This window comes from Scardinius erythrophthalmus (genome assembly GCF_964197995.2).
Source record: "Scardinius erythrophthalmus genome assembly, chromosome: 25".
NCBI lineage: Eukaryota > Metazoa > Chordata > Actinopteri > Cypriniformes > Leuciscidae > Scardinius > Scardinius erythrophthalmus.
The window spans coordinates 27,169,063-27,188,441 of NC_138245.1; the positions used below are offsets into that span (position 1 = coordinate 27,169,063).

Genomic DNA, 19,379 nt, shown 5'->3' on the forward strand with positions numbered 1-19,379 from the left:
GGTTTGCATGCGTTGACATTCCAAACGCAACGGCTTAACATTAATATTAATAAGAAATTATCGACATTACTCCGCAATTGACCAATGGCGAAGGCCTGGTTCATGAATATTAAGAGACAAACTGAACTGGGTTAACCACACCTTCTGCTGACCAACCTATCTTACAAATTGTGTGGCACCAGTCTGTCTTCCTTCCGATTTAAAATGACAACAAAACTACCATGTGTTTCACTTATTTTCCTGTCTTGATGTGCTGTGAAAAGTTGAAAAGTTTTATTTGAATGTCATCATTACATTTTTATTGCATTGATATTATGGTAAGCCTACTAAAAATATTTGATATTACAGAAACTGGCTAACACATTTCATTAAATAATTACTTTTATTATTATTATATAGTACTACTGTACTATAAAATTACTATATTATTGTAACTTGTATTGAATAAATGTAATTTTAAAAAAATGTTACTGTACTATTTTAACAAACAAATTATTGTTTCTACATTTTTTAAACAAAGAACCTTTTTGGTGAAAAATGAATTAGGCCACTAATAAAATGAACAAATTTGTGACATTGACCTTGTTAACTGTACAAAGACCCATTATATATATATATATAAAAAATGTATAAAGATTTATTTTAAAGAAATAAATTTAACAATAACAATTTCACGAAAACAATTGTATATACCACTTCAAATGCATGGTATTATATTAAATTATAAAAATGAGCATTATATTTACACACACACGGGGTCCAAAAGTATATAATAATAAAAAAGTATCATCCTTCTTTAGACTTTTGCATGCAATTAAACTTCTGTACTTATAATAAAGATTTACAGCACATGACAGTTCCTTTTTTTCTTTATTAGCCTATAAATGACTCCTAAAAGAAGAAACCAAACTCGTCAGTTTTTCAACAACAGTTTATTATCGCAGTGATTGGTAACAAAAAGAACCCCCCATTTAATTCAACTACAAGACCTGCTGTCCTTGTACAGAACTATAGAAATTTTGGGATTGACAGAAGAAGAAAAAATGTAAAAATACTCAATTCCTGTCTGAACAGGCAAACCGTAGGATGCAGCCAGAGTATTACGTATGCAATTGCTGTGTGTTGATTCACACAAAATTACACTGAATTTTTTGTATGGAACATCAGTTGGGCTTAGCACAGCTCTAGATATCCTTGATGACATCCTCAAGCTCTTCTTTTGTGTACATGTGAAAGGTCTTGCCGGGCTCTACTGTGGCAAGCTGCAGGCAGAGAAAAGGAAATTGTCAGACCTTCAAATACTTTTAAATTAAATTATATTTCACATGACCGCCCCCATGTGAGGTGAAGTGCTTGTGCATTACCTCAATGTTGGTGGCATTGAGTTTCTCCTCCATCACTTGTTTCAGAATAGTGAGAGAAGACTTGATGGCATCCTTTAACGTCATGGACTGAAAAAAATAAAGAGATATTTTATGAATGTTTCCTGGGGAACAGAAGCGACAAGTATAGTGTGTTTTTTTTGTTTTTTTTCTCAAAGCAATTCGATTTATGAAGAAGTATTTTGGACACTGGCCACTGCTTATTAGATTGCAGGGTCACATGGGTGAGTCTTGTGACTAAAGTTACACTAGTAGAGGCATGACATACTGGAATGGGAAGATGGGTGGGGTGGATTTAAAAAGGGACTGATTTCCTGAGCACGTGGCTCAATTTGCTGCTGTAGGAAACACTATTCTCACTCTGTGAGAATATCAACTTGAAATAACCTGGCTGTGGCATTATGGATCAGATGGCTAAATTAGAGCTTAGAATGTTGTTATACACACATGGAGATGATTTTCCATTATATAAAAGTACATCCTATATATGTTACAAGTTAGTTGACCCCAAATTGCCTATATTTGCATTTAGAATTAAATTATACAACTTACAATGCAAATGGTTGCTAGGCTAGTGCGATTTGTTTTTTTAAATCAATATTTACTCAATATCAAATTAGACTTACAGAAAAATCACTAAGATGTTTCAGATACAAAAAATAATGTTACTTTTGAAAGTTTGTGCAGGCTCAAGGGATGTTGAGCTGTGCATTCAACTTGAGCATCAAAACTGAGCCATCAGATTACTATTTCATTATTAATTTCACCATAAAACCTTCAAACGTAAATGGAGATGAAGATGAGAGAGTGGATAAACAAACCTTGTGGTAAACCTCCTGCAGAGAGCTCTGAGCACCTTCAGATGCTGAGCCAATAGCCCTGGCATCACACTGGACAAAAGTGCCAGAAGGATCCATGTGGTATCTGAAAAAAAAAAAAAAAGATTAGTGTGATTTACATACTATACAAACCAAACAAGTCTGTACGAGTGCCTAATAAAGAAAAATCCGGGTATTCAGACCTTCTCTGAACTTATTGAATTTTTATGGAATAATTTAATAATAATTATAATGTTTTTGAAACTGATTTCTTCTAGAACTACACAATTCTAATTCCGTTTTTGTGATTGCAAATTAAAATGTTCTTTATTATTATAAAAGAACACTGTGATGCAATTCACTCTGAAACATGCGGCGCATATTTATTTACTTGAATCATAGCCTTGACAATAATAATTGATAATCGCACTAAGCGATATTGCAATTTCCGTTTTATTCTGATTACTCATGCATCTTTAAACTGGGTAAAACTTTAAACAACAAATATTGTAATAATAATAACTATGATATTTTTATACTGATTTCTTGTAGAAGTGCACGGTTCGGTTCGTATCATGGCTCTGCGGTCACAGTTTACGGTTAGATTCGGTATACATTGTTAATGTTTCTTTGGAAATACCATACATCAGCATAAAAATTATAGCCTTATAATCTACCATTTACAGTATTTAAAAAATAAGTTATTCTCAAGGTCATGTAATCAAAAAACTGAAAGAATGAGGCAGCTTGATCTTAGGAATAGACACATTATTGTGACACTGACGATCATAAATTAAATTGGCTATTAGATACAGCAAGAGGGGAGATGTTTCATTCATTTCAACAGGCTTTTCATTTATTTGTAAAAATTTTTTACAACTGTTTGCCTTAAATTGTAGCTGTGAACAAAATTCTTTTTGTCAAATTTAAAGAATAGGCTTTCGTGTCAGTGCATACATTTATTACAGTGATGTTAACTTTGTGGTGGCTCTAAAAATTAAATCTTTAAATGAAGAAAAAAAAACTTAAAGCTATAGATTTTTATGGTGACATTTAAATGCTTCGGGTGATAGAAGTTGCTCTTTCCTACCCGACTTTCTCTTTCTCTCGCTGTCAGTTGACGCACTAGGGTGATGTCTCCGCAGATGAGCTAACATATTGGAAGTGTACCATTAGCATAAGCAACACGCGTTGCACAGCGGTTTTTACCTCCAAAATGATCCCACACAGTAGACGGAAACGATACGGTCGGTGCCTCCTCTAAAAACTCATTCATCTCCGTGCCAAATGATAAAAAAACACATTACGCTGCGTGTGGCCGAATCCGAACAATACAGTTTTTCAATAATCAGTTTTTCATGAACCGTTCCACCCCTAATGTATAGATATGTATAGATTCTAATTTCTAGATAAAGTATAGATAAAGGTCATTCTTCATCTTACCCGTACATCAATCAGGGTAAAGCATTAAAAATAAAAACAAACTAGCGAAATTCATAATTCTTTTAAATATCTACTGCAGCAAAATGCTGCATATTCACCTAGCTTAGGGTTAGTTCACCCAAAAATGAAAATTCTGTCAGTAATTACTCACCCTCATGTTGTTCCAACCCCGTAAGACTTTCGTTCATCTTCGGAACACAAATTAAGATATTTTTGATGAAATCTGAGAGCTGACTCACTGACTCCTGCTTGGACTATATTAACAATGTCTTTAATACATTTTCTGGGCCAGCAAGTTAAGGTGTCCATAAGCCTGCAGGAGGAGTGATCCAGCTCTCAGATTTCATCAAAAATATCTTAATTTGTGTTCCGAAGATGAACGAAAGTCTTATGGGGTTGGAACAACATGAGGGTGAATAATTACTGACAGAATTTTCATTTTTGGGTGAACTAACCCTTTAATACTAAAAACAAAAGAAGTATACTTACAGCTGAGGTCCTTTCTCATCCACACCACCAAAAAGCAGAGCGACACCAAAAGGACGGCTCTAAAGTTGAAAATAGAGGAACATTTGTAGTCAAACCACAACTAGAGCCTCCCGTCCTCAGTGAAATAAAATAGAAGCCCAATGGCTCTTACCATAGCGCCAGGGTCAGCGTCCTCCTCTCCAAACTGCAGAGCGAGGTTAGACACGGCCTGCGTTACGCTCTCCACCGTCATCGTCTCGTTGTAGGTAAACCAATGGTTCTGCAGAAACACTCGAATGCTTACAATATAATCTTTTGCATTTGGAGTGAAAACTTTTTCTGCCAGCTGTACACAATTATTACTGAATAAGACCCATTGACAATATGGATTATGAAGAAACTTTCACTGACCTGTGTTTCCACTCTTGCTTTGTCAATAAGCGTTTTCGCATCAGCTATTAAGCCACTCATGGCACAGCCTGTATTAAGAAATGAACATGATCATTCACAACTAGCTTTATTACCCTTATCCTCACCGAGAATATGTACTATAATAAAAGTTTGTCTAACCAATATGAGTGTCGATCTCTACAATCTTTTCAATGCTGCTGGGCTCCATCAGAGGAGAGGTTATTCTCTTCTCCACAGCGAGACACACTCCCTCTGATGTCTGAATGCCAATGGCTGTGGACCCCAACTGGAAAGACGCACAAAGCAAAGCAAATAAGCACCGACATTCACTTCTTACAACATGAGAAAAGCTGAGAAAGACACAATATTCTGGTAATAAGAAGTGCTACATATCATATTACAAAGATTTATTAAAGATTTACCTTGATGGCTTCAATAGCATATTCTACTTGAAAAAGCCTTCCCTCTGGTGAGAAAGTGTTAACTCCTCTGAGGATGGGGAAAAAAAGTCAAAACGATATAGTAAGCATATTCAAATCTGTGTTTATAATAGCTTTTATACACTGTAATAAACCGTAGAGTTGATGCATTTATTATACTGGCAAAACAAAACTGAAAGTGAAAGTTTCAAGACAAGATGGTGACATTAACTTACATGCTTTGAAGAGATGTGTGTAAATATCATATATATATATATATATATATATATATATATATATATATATATATATATATATATATATATATATATATATATATATACACACACACCACAAGCATGAAAAGACGTTCAAAGCAGTGAAAGCATAAAGTATAAATAAAGGTCATTCTTCATCTTACCTGTCATATTCTGATCTTGTTAGGAACATTTTGAAATGCAAATCTATAAAAAATTAATACGAAATTGTTAAAACAGACCTGGATAATCAAACTTTAAATGAAGTAAATTAGCACAAAACAATAGCTTGCTGTGTAAGCGGCGCGATGTTGGCATTGGAGTGCATAACCGGCACCCCTTCCACTGATTGGATGATTTTGCGATGAAAGGCGGGACTAAGAGTCAACTATCTATTTGATTGGTCGGACCACCATTCACTCAATGACAAGGCATGTTTCATTTCAATCAAGTCATTCATAGCTGAGCGCTTTAAAAATACTCCCAGCGTATTTATTTTCATCTATGCACTTTTAAAAACCCTCATTTAGCTCAATGAGCAGTTTGCCCATAAGATTTGTATATATTTCGTTCTTTATTTTGATTAAACCATGAGAGAACCCATACACATGAGCATCTGCCGTTAGCTAACCGATTTACTACTAAATAAACAAAACACGGGCCGTTAAAACAACTTTATACAATATGCTTTGTTGTTTCAAATACTTTTGTCTGTTAATTTGCGACTTACTGCAGTAGAGCACAACAATAAATGAATTTCTTACCTTCTGCAGTGGAGGGTGAGTTTGCTAGTTTCAACAGTACAGGAAGTGTTTATACATAATCGCCCGACAAAAACGTTCAGGACAACTTAGGTTCCTACCCTTTAGCACACTGGCTATTGTGCCATATGACGACGATATGAATATGGACTATATATCTCGTAACAAAATCTTATTTACAAATAAAAGACAATCAAATTATGACATAAGTGAAATTAAACTTAAGGTGGTTAATTAATGTCTATTGCAAGTCATTTAAGGGATGAAATACAATTTGAAATACAATTTTCCAATAATTTTTAAATGCCACAGAATTGTACATGAAACTGTAAATAAAACGTACCTATAATCAAAATTCCGCATTTTGTGTGTGCATGCATGGATGTGCATCAGATATATTTTCTTCTGCATTTTATATGTATATAAATATTTATACTTATTTTTGAAAATAAATGTAGCTATTATTGCGAAATGTATTTGACCTTTATTAAACTTTAGGGATACCTCTATTTTTTTTTCAGTCCTATTAAATGGAAAATATTTGTGATTCCTTAGGATAAAATGTGCAATTTCTTCAGTTTTTTAGGCATTTATTTAGAGAACATCAAATTCAACAAAGTTTATTGTAAATACACATAACAAAGGTCACGCAAAAGCCACTTAATAAACTTGCCTAATGAAATAATCTTTTAATAAAGATTCGTGTTCTTAATATTTTTTATTAATTTCTGCTATTTTATAAAAGCAGTTTATTCATAACCACGAATAAAAGCTCAATCTTTTGCTTATTTAGGCCTGTTTTGTACATGTTTCACTGTTTCTGGAGGGATCTGGCAACACAGCAGTGCATTTACGCGTGTATGTCACTTTAAGAGAAAGTTGAAATCACGTGTTTCACTGTAGAAAGTTTGACAAGTTGGTCGACACAAGTCCTCTAATTTTCCCGCTAGCGAAAACCTTGAACGTCATTGTCGTGTGTCCTCTTTTTTTTTTGTTAATAACGAAGTCAGAAACTATCCTGTAATCGAAGTCTTCTCTATTAGCTACAATATAAAAACACGCCCAAAAACATGGAAATCTTACAGGTAATAAACTAACAGCCGTTTGGTTGGTGATCTTTTCCGCTCAGGAGATCGATTGAAGGATTTCGTCTTTATTTTCTCCACTTACAGAAAATCATGTCTGGTTTTAGTCTGGATTTGGGACCTGTGAAAGAGCCACTGGGATTTATCCGAATCCTGGAATGGGTGAGTTGCAGCGATCATTCAACAGATCCAAATGTCACATTGTATATTTTTGATGGGACGTTCAGTATGACAATCGATACACTCATGCAAATGTCTTTAAACACTGTATTATGCGATCATATCCACGCACCTTTAGTTTAAACGATGATACAAGTTCGTTTCAGTCACATATGGTGCTGTTGTTTTGTCATTATGGGGCAACACCCATGTCAATTTAATGACAACCGGATCAAAACTGGTATATTTTCCATTATTAAGGTCATCTATACATATACACATCTTTAAATGTTTCATCTGATAGGGATTGTGCTGTAGAAATCTTCTCAAGCATACAAATGCATGCAAATTTATACAAGTCCTGCCTTGCACACTGTCTCTTGAGAATTAAATGGTGTTTACATTGCCAACTGTAGGAGCCACCAAGATAGTCATGTTTGCCACATGCGCATAAGTGGCTCCTATGGTGGACTTTAGACTAATACTACATATACCACTTCTAACAATGGAAAATCTAGGCTATAAAACACACCTACCTGCAGGGCTCTTCGACTGATGTGGGTAACTAGGCCTCGACTCACTCTCTGGAGGTCATTAACCTACTAAGAAATCAGGCTGGATGTGAAATTAACTTTTTGATTTACGTGCTATACAATTAAGTTTCGATGATCTAGAAAAAAGTTTAATAGATTTTAGAATGTAGAAGCTTTCTTCAGAGGGGCATCTCAGCTACTTTTGCATGGCTTGCGAGCTAAATATATTTTTGTTTGTCCTCAGTTTAGTTGTAGACTAGACTGAAATTCAATCCAGTTGGTCTGATATAGTTTAGAAGTCCGGAAGTAGAGGCTAACTGCACAAAATTCAGCGTTGATATGTGACACTATACCTGCGTAAACACAGACGTAAATATCCGACAGCACTGATACCAGCCAAGATCATTTTTAGAAGTGATGTTGCATGTTCAGAAAAGAATCTCAGCTGCTTTTGCTGAAATAGCATGTAGTTTAACAGATAATCACTAATTGACCAGGCCATGTGCATTGATCCTTTAAAGTTGGCATGAAATGCAAGTTACAATAGTCTTTCCTTCCCTATTTATATATCTATATCAGAGTTAAACAGCTTCTTTGTCCATGATTTTGTCCATTGGGAATTGGTTGGATGGCTGTGGTTTGCTATTGGTCCATCTCATGTGAGTGACAGGTTGCCCCGCCCTCGTGCCAGTAAACGCGTCATCAGAGAAGAGAAAAGTGATGGGAAGTCTGATTCTTTTCCCCAAAGTTCGTTTCAATGAACCAGTTTAAAAAAAACAACAACGATTCACCAGTTAGTTTACATAATTACGCAATTATGTCACATATACGCAATGCTATTATTATAAAGCACCCAATAATGATGTGAAACACTGGTGCTTTACATCTATAGTGAGTCTTAATCAACTTACCTTTTTACATAAACCATGAAAAACCATTAAAAAACCTTTAATTTCAGGCCTTGCCTCAAGTCAACTGCTCAGTTTACGCTTGCTTGCATCAGCAGCTCATCGGTTCTTTGTCTGAACCGTTTCCTTGGTTCAGCGTACTGGTGACTCGTGAACTGTTGTAACCATTAACCGGCTCTTGAACTGCTATCAGTGCACTGCTGTTGACTCAATCCGCTCTATTTGTTATGCTTTTCAGCAAAAGACATCAGAAACATACATTTTCCCCCCTTAATGAAACCTTCGGCGGACAATTCCCTGCATGTCTGACATATCTGTACTCTTCTCAGTTCACTGTTGTACTTAATGGAATGCTGGAGTAGTCAAAAACCGGCATCATAGGATCATATACTCCTGGATATTGGCTCATTTCGAGACTGTGCGAGTCTCAGGCACGTCCGAAAGTGAGTTTTGTGCTGACTCGAGCCGCAAATTGTTTAAGACGGGCACATGCATTTAAAAAATAGTGATGTGCACAGTGCACGGATAAATCATTTATAATAGTGATGTGAAGGCAAGGTATAGGAACCCATACTTGAATTTGTCTTCTGCATTTAACCTATCCATGTTAGTGCACATACATTAGGAGCAGTGAGTAGTGAACACACACACACACACACTGCAAACCGTAGACACACAAACCCAGAGCAGTGGGCAGCCATTTTTGCTGTAGCACCCAGTTAAAGGCACCTCAGTAACCTTCGGGTTACCAGTCTGACTCTCTAACCATTAGGCCACGACTGCAATATTCCATGAAAAAACAAGAATTGTCCATTTTGATTTCTTGGTGACTTTAAAGGGTTAGTTCACCCAAAAATGAAAATTATGTCATTAATGACTCACCCTCATGTCATTCCAAGCCCGTAAGACCTCCGTTCATCTTCGGAACACAGTTTAAGATATTTTAGATTTAGTCCGAGAGCTTTCTGTTCCTCCATTGAAAGTCAATGGACGGCATACTGTTCACGTCCAGAAAGGCAATACAGACATCATCAAAGTAGTCCATGTGACACACGCATCACACATGACCAGCGTCGGCCAATAGTGAGCCTACGTGTGACGTACAACACAGACGCGCTACGCAGTTACACTACGTGAAATAGCTTGAGGCCCAGAGAGAAGGAAATGAATAGTGGAATAAATTTTGTTTACTTTTTGCGCACAAAAAGTATTCTCGTCGCTTGATAAACTTAAGATTGAGCCACTGATGTCACATGGACTACTTTGATGATATCTGTATTGCCTTTCTGGACATGGACAGTATGCCGTCCATTGACTTTCAATGGAGGAACAGAAAGCTCTCGGACTAAATCTAAAATATCTTAAACTGTGTTCCGAAGATGAACGGAGGTCTTACGGGCTTGGAACGACATGAGGGTGAGTCATTAATGACATAATTTTCATTTTTGGGTGAACTAACTAACCCTTTAAATGTTGTCTAGGCCTTTGTTTCTTGGCGACATCTTTCTTCTTCTCTCACCTGGCAGGTTTTACATCTCTTTCGCTTTTGCCAGACCCTTTGTAAACATTTGCACTTTGCACACAGTTTTGCTTTGCCTTTGCAAATCATTATAATTCCAAACGTGCAAGGTGGTAAAGAAAAGAAAAGGTGCAATTTAACACTATAGTGTGTTGTTTTGGATCCTTTGTGTGGAGGTAATGGAATTTCAGCAACTTAATCCAGGTGCTGTTTACAAGCGGGGACACATTTCATCACAAGCTCATTTGAAGAAAATATAATTTGACTTGCATAAGGTGTAAATGAAGCTGTTATCTCATTAGATTAGTGATTACATTTGGAGATCTAGACAAGCTGAACTGGAAGGTGGAACAGGTCTGGCGTTAGCTGCGGAAAAGTGCTTGGATGTGGAGGAGGATATGGTTAATATGCATTCATAAGCATTTTTTGAGAATGTCCTGAATTGCAAAACATCTAAGGAAACAGGCGGTTTGACACATTATTTACGTAAAGCAAGAATGTCAGCCACTCCCTACAAAACCAGCATGTGTCCGCAGTGATGCTTTTGCTTTTAACATCCACAACCCAGTCTTCTAGTAATAATACAACAATGGAGAGGAAGTATTGGTCGCTAACAGGTAAATCGCCCTCTGATGAGGTTGACCGTGCTGGCAGGGACCGTTCATTTACACAAAGACGATCTTTAATAGTCACTTGATGTGTGTAGGTGTGCATTCCAGCGTGAACGTGGCATCGGCCCACCATGTGGTTCTGTTTGGTGCCAGGCACCCTTAGTTGGCTCGCTGTGCTTCTCTGTGCCAAGCACCTGCACCACACGCTGACCAGGAATGAAGCCAGAGTCTCGGCGGGGTGAAGATCACACACCCACTCTTCAGAATGCAGAGTGATTTACATGGCAGCAAAAATCATGCTATTTTTAGAGTCATTTTGAGGTGCAGTCCAGACCAGCGTGTCTCTCTCAGAGGATCGGATATCTGGTTTAGTGAAAGAAGAAAACAATCTAGACTCTGCTGGAAAGTAGACTAAGTCTGTTCAAATTTATCTCGATTAATTTATCACTTCAAAAATATTATATATATATATATATATATATGAAGAGTTCAGATGCAAAAGCCTCTAAGTGCCATCTGAAATTTTCTTCTAAAATGAGCATTTTTATCAAGCTCGTATATTTAGGTTCAGTAATTTAACTTTAATGACAATTAATAGGTAATTTTCATTGCCATTAAAGTGAAATAACTGAACATAAACATACAAGCTTGATAAAAATGATCATTCTAGAAGAAAATATTTATATACAATAAATATATACTTTTATATACACAGAGTACTATTTTCTGTGTATTATATAAAAGCTGTCAAGAAATGTGTCATATTTTAAAAATCTGATTGTAAAATGGAATTCTATTTATATTTTTCATGTTTCGAGTAATTATAGAAAATATTTTTATTTGAAGAAATTATATAAAATATACTAATTCACATAAAATATATTTGTCTTAAAGACAATTAGGTCTATTTTTAGGACCATTGTAGCCTAATATTTTGCACTGTGAACAGTTCATTTTTGCTGATCCCCAACATTATTATTTGAGTATTATTTATAGAAATCTTTTTTTTTTTGACATAAATAATACAGTCGCATTTAATGAGCTTTTATTTAGATTTTCAGTTTTCATTTTAATTTGTGTTAGTAATTTTGTCATATTTATTAGTTTGTGTTTTTTTTTTTTTTTTTATTATATTTCAGTTTAAGTAATTTTAGCACCTCAGCTTAAATTAGAAAAGTTGATCCCCATTCCCTCCCACAAAATTTCTCACAAAGGACTTCTGGGACAGAAATTCTACATCCCACTATTGTTTTTCCTGTATAATAGCAACTGTTCCTTTAGAAGATCCTTCAATGTGTCTTAAACAGGGGGTTCCACAGAGACACTTCTGTGATCGAACAATCCTTGTAATGCTTTAATATTTTGCTAAAATGTAAAACTTTAACTTGGTTTGAATATTTGTGTTTCGTTTCCACTGACTGACTCTCAAGCTGTGAGTAGAGCTGTCTTAAAGGGATAGTTCACCTGAAATTAAAGTCAGTCATTTTACCCACGAAAGAGTCATATGGGTGGAAACAATATGAGGGTGAGTAAACTATCGCTTTAAGCATTTTCGCATTAGGTCTCATTCACAATATGCTTAATCCGAGATCCACAGTGTTCTTCTGTTTTACAGCATGGCTCTTAAAAGGTTATCTTTTTAATGATTGCTATGAATCGTGTCACTTTTTTTTTTTTTTTTTACTTTTTTTTTTTTAAAAAATCACCTTTATAGGGGGAAAGACTGGCTCATAGAGCACTGAAAAAAGCTTGCAGAATCTATAAATCAGAGCTGTGCTACTGTAGTTATTCTCACAAATTCTCACATGTCTGCAAAAGCCACTTCCTGTGTGGAAGTGGGGCGTTTGTAAAAGGAAAGCAGCGAACCACACGCCAGGATATTGAGTCAGCAAGGGTAAAAGCATTGACGGATCAAACGCTCAATCCATTTCACTCTCATTTATCATTTCACTTCACTGACAGCTGGTTTAAATTAATGTTGAATTCGTGTTTTTGAAGTCTTATTTTTTGTATGTGCTAAAGCTGTTAAACCGTCACTAATAAAATTCAGGCACAACAAATGTTTAAATCCAGATCCTATTCTAGTGGTCAAAATAAAATTCAACTAAATACTTAATGATCAAACATGAAATGCTTACCTGAATTTGCTGAAAAAAAATGTTTATTTTACTAGTTTACTCATAACAGAGCATTTTCACATTTTCAGACTTCTGTAAACTGACCAAGTGTGCATAGTTAAAGTCAGTGCTGATATCAGAACCGATATATAACAACTGCTCAGTAATGATTTCATGGAAAATGCTACTCAGATGTCTTATTATCATGATTATTGTGCTTTCAGATTTTCACCATTTGTGCTTTTGCCACCACTGGGGGTTATGTCGGATCCACTGTGGTAAATCATATCTGTAAAGGCGAAGATATCACTGCTAATTTTGGATATCCTTTTAGGTAAAACAACCACATTTCTTTTACAAATTATTTCAAGGTATCTTTTTTTTTTTCATTGTTAAAATGTTGTTCAGCTGTAAGCCATTTGCAATTTGTAGAGATGCACCGATGCTAAATTTCTCTGCTGATACCAATAGCATATTATTTAGAATGATATCTGCCAATACCATAGTTTGATTTCTCAAGGAAAAAAATCTCTCCCAAATAATGCTGTAAACTATACAGGGAACCCCTCTCATTTGGGACATTACCACAATTTTAGAGGTTAAAATTAACAACAGAGCTATTATATTCAACTGGTATTTATTTCCATATAATATATCTAATAATTACACTCAAATAAAAACTGAAAGTTTCTATGCAACTCGGTTGTTTTCATAAACACTTGTCTTAATGCAAATTTATTCTAGCATAATTAACAGTAATTCAGCTCCTCTGTAGTGTTTTTTTATGCTTAAATGCTTTTATCGGTTGATACCGATTATGGGCAGATACATCAGTGCATCTCTAGTATTATGCTTAACATACAAAAAATGTTAAACATGTGACTCCTACTTATCAGGCTCCAAAGTCAGTCATATTTAATTGATCATTGCAATGGGACCAAGAACGTGACCTACCTGCAGGGTGATTTCTCCTCCTCGGCTGAGTTCTTCGTTGCTGTGGGCGTCTTGGGCTTCCTGTATTGTACTTTCACCCTCATCCTGTACTTGGGCTACCAGCAGGTTTACAGGGAGACTAGCCGTGGCCCCACCATTGTGAGTCATCAGTCAATTAATTTTTTTTATTTAAAACATTATGAGTGAATGTGAGTGTATGAATTATTATGTTTGTGCAATTGTCATTTGTATGATATTTTTTTGTATGCACTTGTCATGAATAAATCAAAATCAAAGCATTAAGAGTTTGTGACTTGTTGTTTAGAACAAAATGATTTTTGTGAAAATCTTTTCATGCAAAATTAACACTGCAGTCCATCTGTTAATCCCCCCCTAAAACCTTCCTTGGTACGAAGTACGCCAACAATATAATATAAAATATTATTTATTAAACAATAATAGCCATTATAAACTATGTATTTAATATATATTATTAAGTAAGTTTTAAATTTTTCTGTATTTCTGTAATTTGAGTTTTAAAAAGTATTGTATAAGTTAAAAAAACTAAAAAGTAGTGCTTGAAAAGTCCTTGAAAGTCAAGTAATTTCATTTTACAGTATCTTTACAAATCCTGGGCGGGCCAAAGTGGATGTTGTTTGCTGGCAGCCAATGAAAACCATTATGCAAATTTGGTACAAACTTCATATGTTCATGCAGGAAGTAAGACTGGAATTACGACGTCTCGTTTTAGGCCGTTCAGAATCGATTCTTTCTTTTGGGAAGCAATAACTCCATTTATCATGCACTTTCATCTTTGAAACTTTGCAGACCTTTTACATTCACAAACAGCTATATTACGCACTGCATGAAAGGTAATATCTGGAAAAACATAATAGGGGCACTTTTTAGGAATTGTGTGTACATTTGATTTTACAGTATTTTCTCAATTCACTTATAACATTTCAAACAAGTATTCATTGTAAAGGCTGTACTTTTTGGAACTGACACTGACACTTCTGTTAACTATTATTCACATCTTCTGATATCATGTGATTTTCTTTTAACTGTTGGAATAGCTTTGTGTGTTTTGTCCTTTTGACAGCAACTTATATAATTTTCTCCAACAATTCCCACGAACAAGGATTGCTATCCCAAACTTTTATTTGTTTCCTCCTCAGGATTTGATTGTGACTGGGATCTTTGCGTTCTTGTGGCTGGTGTGCTCCTCAGCCTGGGGAAAAGGCTTAACAGATGTCAAGCATGCTACAGATCCTGAAAGGCTAATCTTCAATTGTCTGCCTGATAAATGCACAATGAAGAACCACCCTTCTATGGGCCGTCTCAATGCCTCTGTGGTAAGGACGATTACTACGTGTTAGTTCTGGGGCCGGTCTCACAAAGCTATTTTAGACTGGTCTATAGTGTTAGACAAGTCTAAAATTTGCTCAAAGACTAGTCTAATGCAAGTTAGACTGTTTCACAAAAATAAAGACTGACTTAATTTGGACAATAAACAAGTGGTGACTTAAACAAGTAACAATCAGTTACATTACAAACAGCCAAAAGAAAAGGGAAAATGGCTCATAATTTAAACATTTCTTCTTGTTACTAAATTCTCCACTCAATTTCCCAAGTAAAATGTCCTTGTAACTGTTATACTCCTCCAGCAAACACATATTTTCCGCTGGGGTAAACTGCACTGAGCGGTTAAATGCGCTTACTCGATCCACCTTGTTTTTTGTTTTGAAAAGTGTCTTATTTTACCCAGAATGCATTGCAGTGTAGTCCTACTTAAGATAGTCAGAGTCTTAAGTGCTTTGTGCAACGGTCTGATTTAGATGTCTATCTGAAGTCTGACTATCTACTATATCTAAGCCATAGTCGAAGTCTATCTTTGTGAAACCGGCCCCTGGTCTTGTTTTTTTTTTTTTTTTTAATTAAGCCTAGTTAATACCTTGGACATTTTTTTGGGCAATATTTTAATGGAGTTGATCTAAACATGTACCTCACATGTCCTAACATTGCTCTGATTTGAGGCAGATCTATTTTTACTACTTTTTGGTTTTGCACACACCTGTAAACTGACCATCACAGACAGTTTACCTCAATGTAATATTACTGTATATTTGATAAATTATGGATACATGTTTAACCCTTTAAAGCTTACTGTATCACATTTGAGACTCAGGTCTCCAAATTATGAACATGATCAAAACTTTGCTGAAAAACCTGTTGTACACAATCTACTGTACGCCCTCTGTCGCCTGACTGATAGTTGATTCTTTTTAGGAAGTAAAATGCCTTTTAGTATAATCCTAAAAACTTCAATTTTTTTCTGTGAAATCTTTCATAATTTTTATAAATGAAACTTACAAAGAATAAGTTGAAGCAATGAGTTGAGTTGTTTACATGATTATCAATTCATCATATTTTAGAAAAATATGCGAGTATGCAAAATGACTCATCAAACTTTTGATTTATTTGCACATTTCTCAATCATCATTGTGTTGCATTGGACTATATGTTTTTCCCCCACAATAAAAATTACAGAGCTTCGATCATAAAACTAAGTATTTGAAAATCATCTTACTAAGATATTTTATTGGGAGATATACTGACAACATATATCATCTTACTAATGCTTCTAAGCTTTTTATGGAAGTAGTCGCTTTACTGTTATAAAGATGCCATTGATTTCCATTTAAACCTTTTACTTTTTGTCCATATAAATATCAGTTACTGCAACCAAACTGCATATTTTTGTTCAGTTTGGACATCTGTATAAAATTGAGGTGTTTTATTCCTCCTCAAATATAAGCAACATATGCTTACTATATCATGCAGTATGAGTATGAGTATGAGTATGAGTATGAGTATGAGTATGAGTATGAGTATGAGTATGAGTATGAGTATGAGTATGAGTATGAGTATGAGTATGAGTATGAGTATGGATGCAAAAGCCTCTAAGTGCCATCTGAAATTTTTTTCTAGAATAATAATTTTTATCAATCTCGTATATTTAAGTTCAGTAATTTCACTTAAATGCCAAAGAAAATTAACTATTAATTGTCATTTAAGAGAAATTACTGAACTTAAATATGAGCTTGATAAAAATGATCATTCTATACGAAAATTTCAGATGACACTTAGAGGCTTTTGCATCTGAACTCTTCATTTATATACTATCATGCTATATATACAGTATATATATATATATATAGCATGATATATGATATGGCTATTATTTCAAATGTCAGACTTTACAGGGTTAAGTTTTATTTTACTATTTGCAATAGGAAAAGCCTGTACCATGATGGTAGTTGAGCAAACACAAGGTTTGAGTTTCGAGTTGATGAAACCAAACCATCAACTTTCTCTGTCAACTCAGCCTTTGATCCTGAGTTTAGGTGTGACATCAGTATTGAACAGCCAATCACATGCTGTGGAACAATGAAACATGCGATTCACTTTTGAAATAGTCTTTAAAAATCATTTGCTATATAGTTACTTTTAATTTGAAGTAGAAACAGGGGGAGTGACTTTATTGCATCAGACATACAGCGCAAGTTGTTAAAAGACAAACTCTTTCATTGTGCCTAAACCGCAAGGTTGGCGCTAAGTTGGCTTCATGGTACAGGCCCTGGTTAAAGTTTGCAAAATTACTTACACCATGATTTAGAAATAATCTCAAAAACCCGTTGGAGAAAAGTGTGGTTCGTTGTGATGACATTGTCCTTCTAGTAATTTATTGGTAAGCAGAAATGAGAAGTTGAAGCGCTAAATGTGTCTTTCTCTCTTCTGTATCTTCTAGCTTTTTGGATTCCTGAACCTGATATTGTGGGCAGGGAACTGCTGGTTCATCTACAAGGAGACTCCGTTTCATAAGCCGGCCAATCCGCCACCCAACGCAGAGGAAGGAGTTTCCACCTCCTAATAAGACAAGACGGCCTCCTTCCTCTCCTGTCCATCCGTTTATCAAGCAGACCACGTCATCGTTTCTTCATGCAAAAGCTTTGTTTCCAGCTCCATGCATTGCAGTTCACTACATTATAAATGCTATAAGCTGAATTCATCATTTCTTTATGATTTTTATTTTAGTGTCTTTTTGGTGGCACTGTCAAGCAGGTCTGAAGCAAAGCAAAAAAAACCCCAAATTTTATTAGATCAGTAGCATTTCTATTACAACTTACAAGGTAAATTGTGTTCTTGGTCATTGATGTTTTTCTTTTTATTATTAATTTGTCTAATTTGGTATAAAAATGACCTGCATCTCAATAACTCTAAATGTCCACTACAATCAACAGACATTGCATTTGAAAGCTCTTATGTGAGCACTTTAACAATAGCACTCTAATATCTAGCTCTAGACATTTAAAGCTTGACTTTCCCTGTAGTTTTTAAAAACTATTTATTGGTTTAAGTGCCTTTTCATTTACGTTCACGATAAGATGTTTATGCACACCCTTTGACAACTAAGTCACCTTACTTTTGTCAGAAAAGGACAAACTGAAACAAAGAATCATCTTGGTTTCAGCCATAAAGCCTCTGATGTTTAGTCTATAACCTTTATTTTACATCCTTGTGTGAATTCTCTGAGTTGACTCTTTTTGAAGTGGTATTTGGTAATAATAATGACTACGCCAAAGGCCATATTTCGTTTCCTTTCAGGAAAAATATGTTAACTATTCAACTAGTCATCGTTCAACAGAAGAAATCACTTGTTTAATTGTTTTTCTACTGTTCAGAGTAGTAATGTTGTCATTATTTGTATTTGGCTGTTTGACTTGACACTGTAAAATGAAGCGTTTGTATCACTTGGGTTGATGTTTTTATTTGCAAAAAAGAACATTTAATTATGTGCATCTGTGGCATGTTTTACCATCTTGTTTTTGTTTTTTTACAGAAAAATACATTTATGGGGATTGCATTCAGTTTAATCCTAAAATATAGATTAATTGTTCAATAGCTGTGATTTGTCTGTGTGCAGCTTATGTTCTGTTGAAAATTGATTGGTATTTGTTTCATTTTAAATTGGCATTATATTCTTAAGTAGTTGTTTTAATCGTGAGATTAACGTTTCAAATTAATATTCAATGGCACATCTAAAGTATTAATCCAATTACCTGGTATGTCAACATAGCTAGAAAAAGTCGACTTAAACACATTAAATTATTAATATAAATGATTATAGTTGTGATTAAAGGGGAAAAAACTTCAAAGTGCCATCTAAAAATCTAAAGAGAATTTCCTCATGTCACATACTTGTCCTGAAGCAATCCTCAATTTTGGTTGTGACTTTTGGAAAAATATAGGCCTACATTTTTGTTGTTGTGTTTTGTATCTCTATGCTAAGCTCAGAGGGAAAATCTCCACAAAGGCTGATTTTCGTTTGTATTAAAAGAGGAGAGCTGTAATTATTGGTTCGTGTTTCATTTCCAAAAGGCTGCTGTTTACTACATAACCACTAGGTGGTAGTGTTGTAAACGAAATAAATTCATCAAACTAAATCACACTCACAAGTTTTGGGGGGGGGGGGGGGGGGTGAAGATAATAAA

General features: G+C 35.1%; 2 protein-coding genes across 3 annotated transcripts; one reads left to right on the plus strand and one right to left on the minus strand.

The window, feature by feature from the left end:
- Positions 1-913: 913 nt before the first annotated feature.
- psma5 (proteasome 20S subunit alpha 5) lies at positions 914-6,139 on the minus strand. Its single transcript, XM_081357764.1, has 10 exons — positions 5,963-6,139; positions 5,363-5,405; positions 4,945-5,011; positions 4,682-4,808; positions 4,523-4,590; positions 4,284-4,391; positions 4,133-4,191; positions 2,204-2,306; positions 1,365-1,451; positions 914-1,262 (listed from the first exon to the last, which is right to left on the minus strand). Exons 2-10 carry the CDS (start codon positions 5,389-5,391, stop codon positions 1,185-1,187), a joined length of 726 nt encoding a protein of 241 aa, XP_081213890.1. The 5' UTR covers positions 5,392-5,405; positions 5,963-6,139; the 3' UTR covers positions 914-1,184.
- Positions 6,140-6,775: 636 nt separating this feature from the next.
- On the plus strand, positions 6,776-19,238 carry sypl2a (synaptophysin-like 2a). 2 transcript variants are annotated; one of them, XR_014029488.1, is made up of 7 exons: positions 6,776-7,044; positions 7,132-7,206; positions 13,116-13,225; positions 13,788-13,983; positions 15,003-15,179; positions 17,636-17,834; positions 17,963-19,238. XR_014029488.1 is itself a non-coding variant. In XM_081357765.1 (6 exons), exons 1-6 carry the CDS (start codon positions 7,030-7,032, stop codon positions 17,756-17,758), a joined length of 696 nt encoding a protein of 231 aa, XP_081213891.1. In that variant the 5' UTR covers positions 6,776-7,029; the 3' UTR covers positions 17,759-19,238. The 2 variants fall into 2 exon arrangements, 1 of the variants encoding a protein (XP_081213891.1); XM_081357765.1 differs by having other exon boundaries at positions 17,636-19,238.
- The last annotated feature ends 141 nt before the right edge of the window (positions 19,239-19,379 follow it).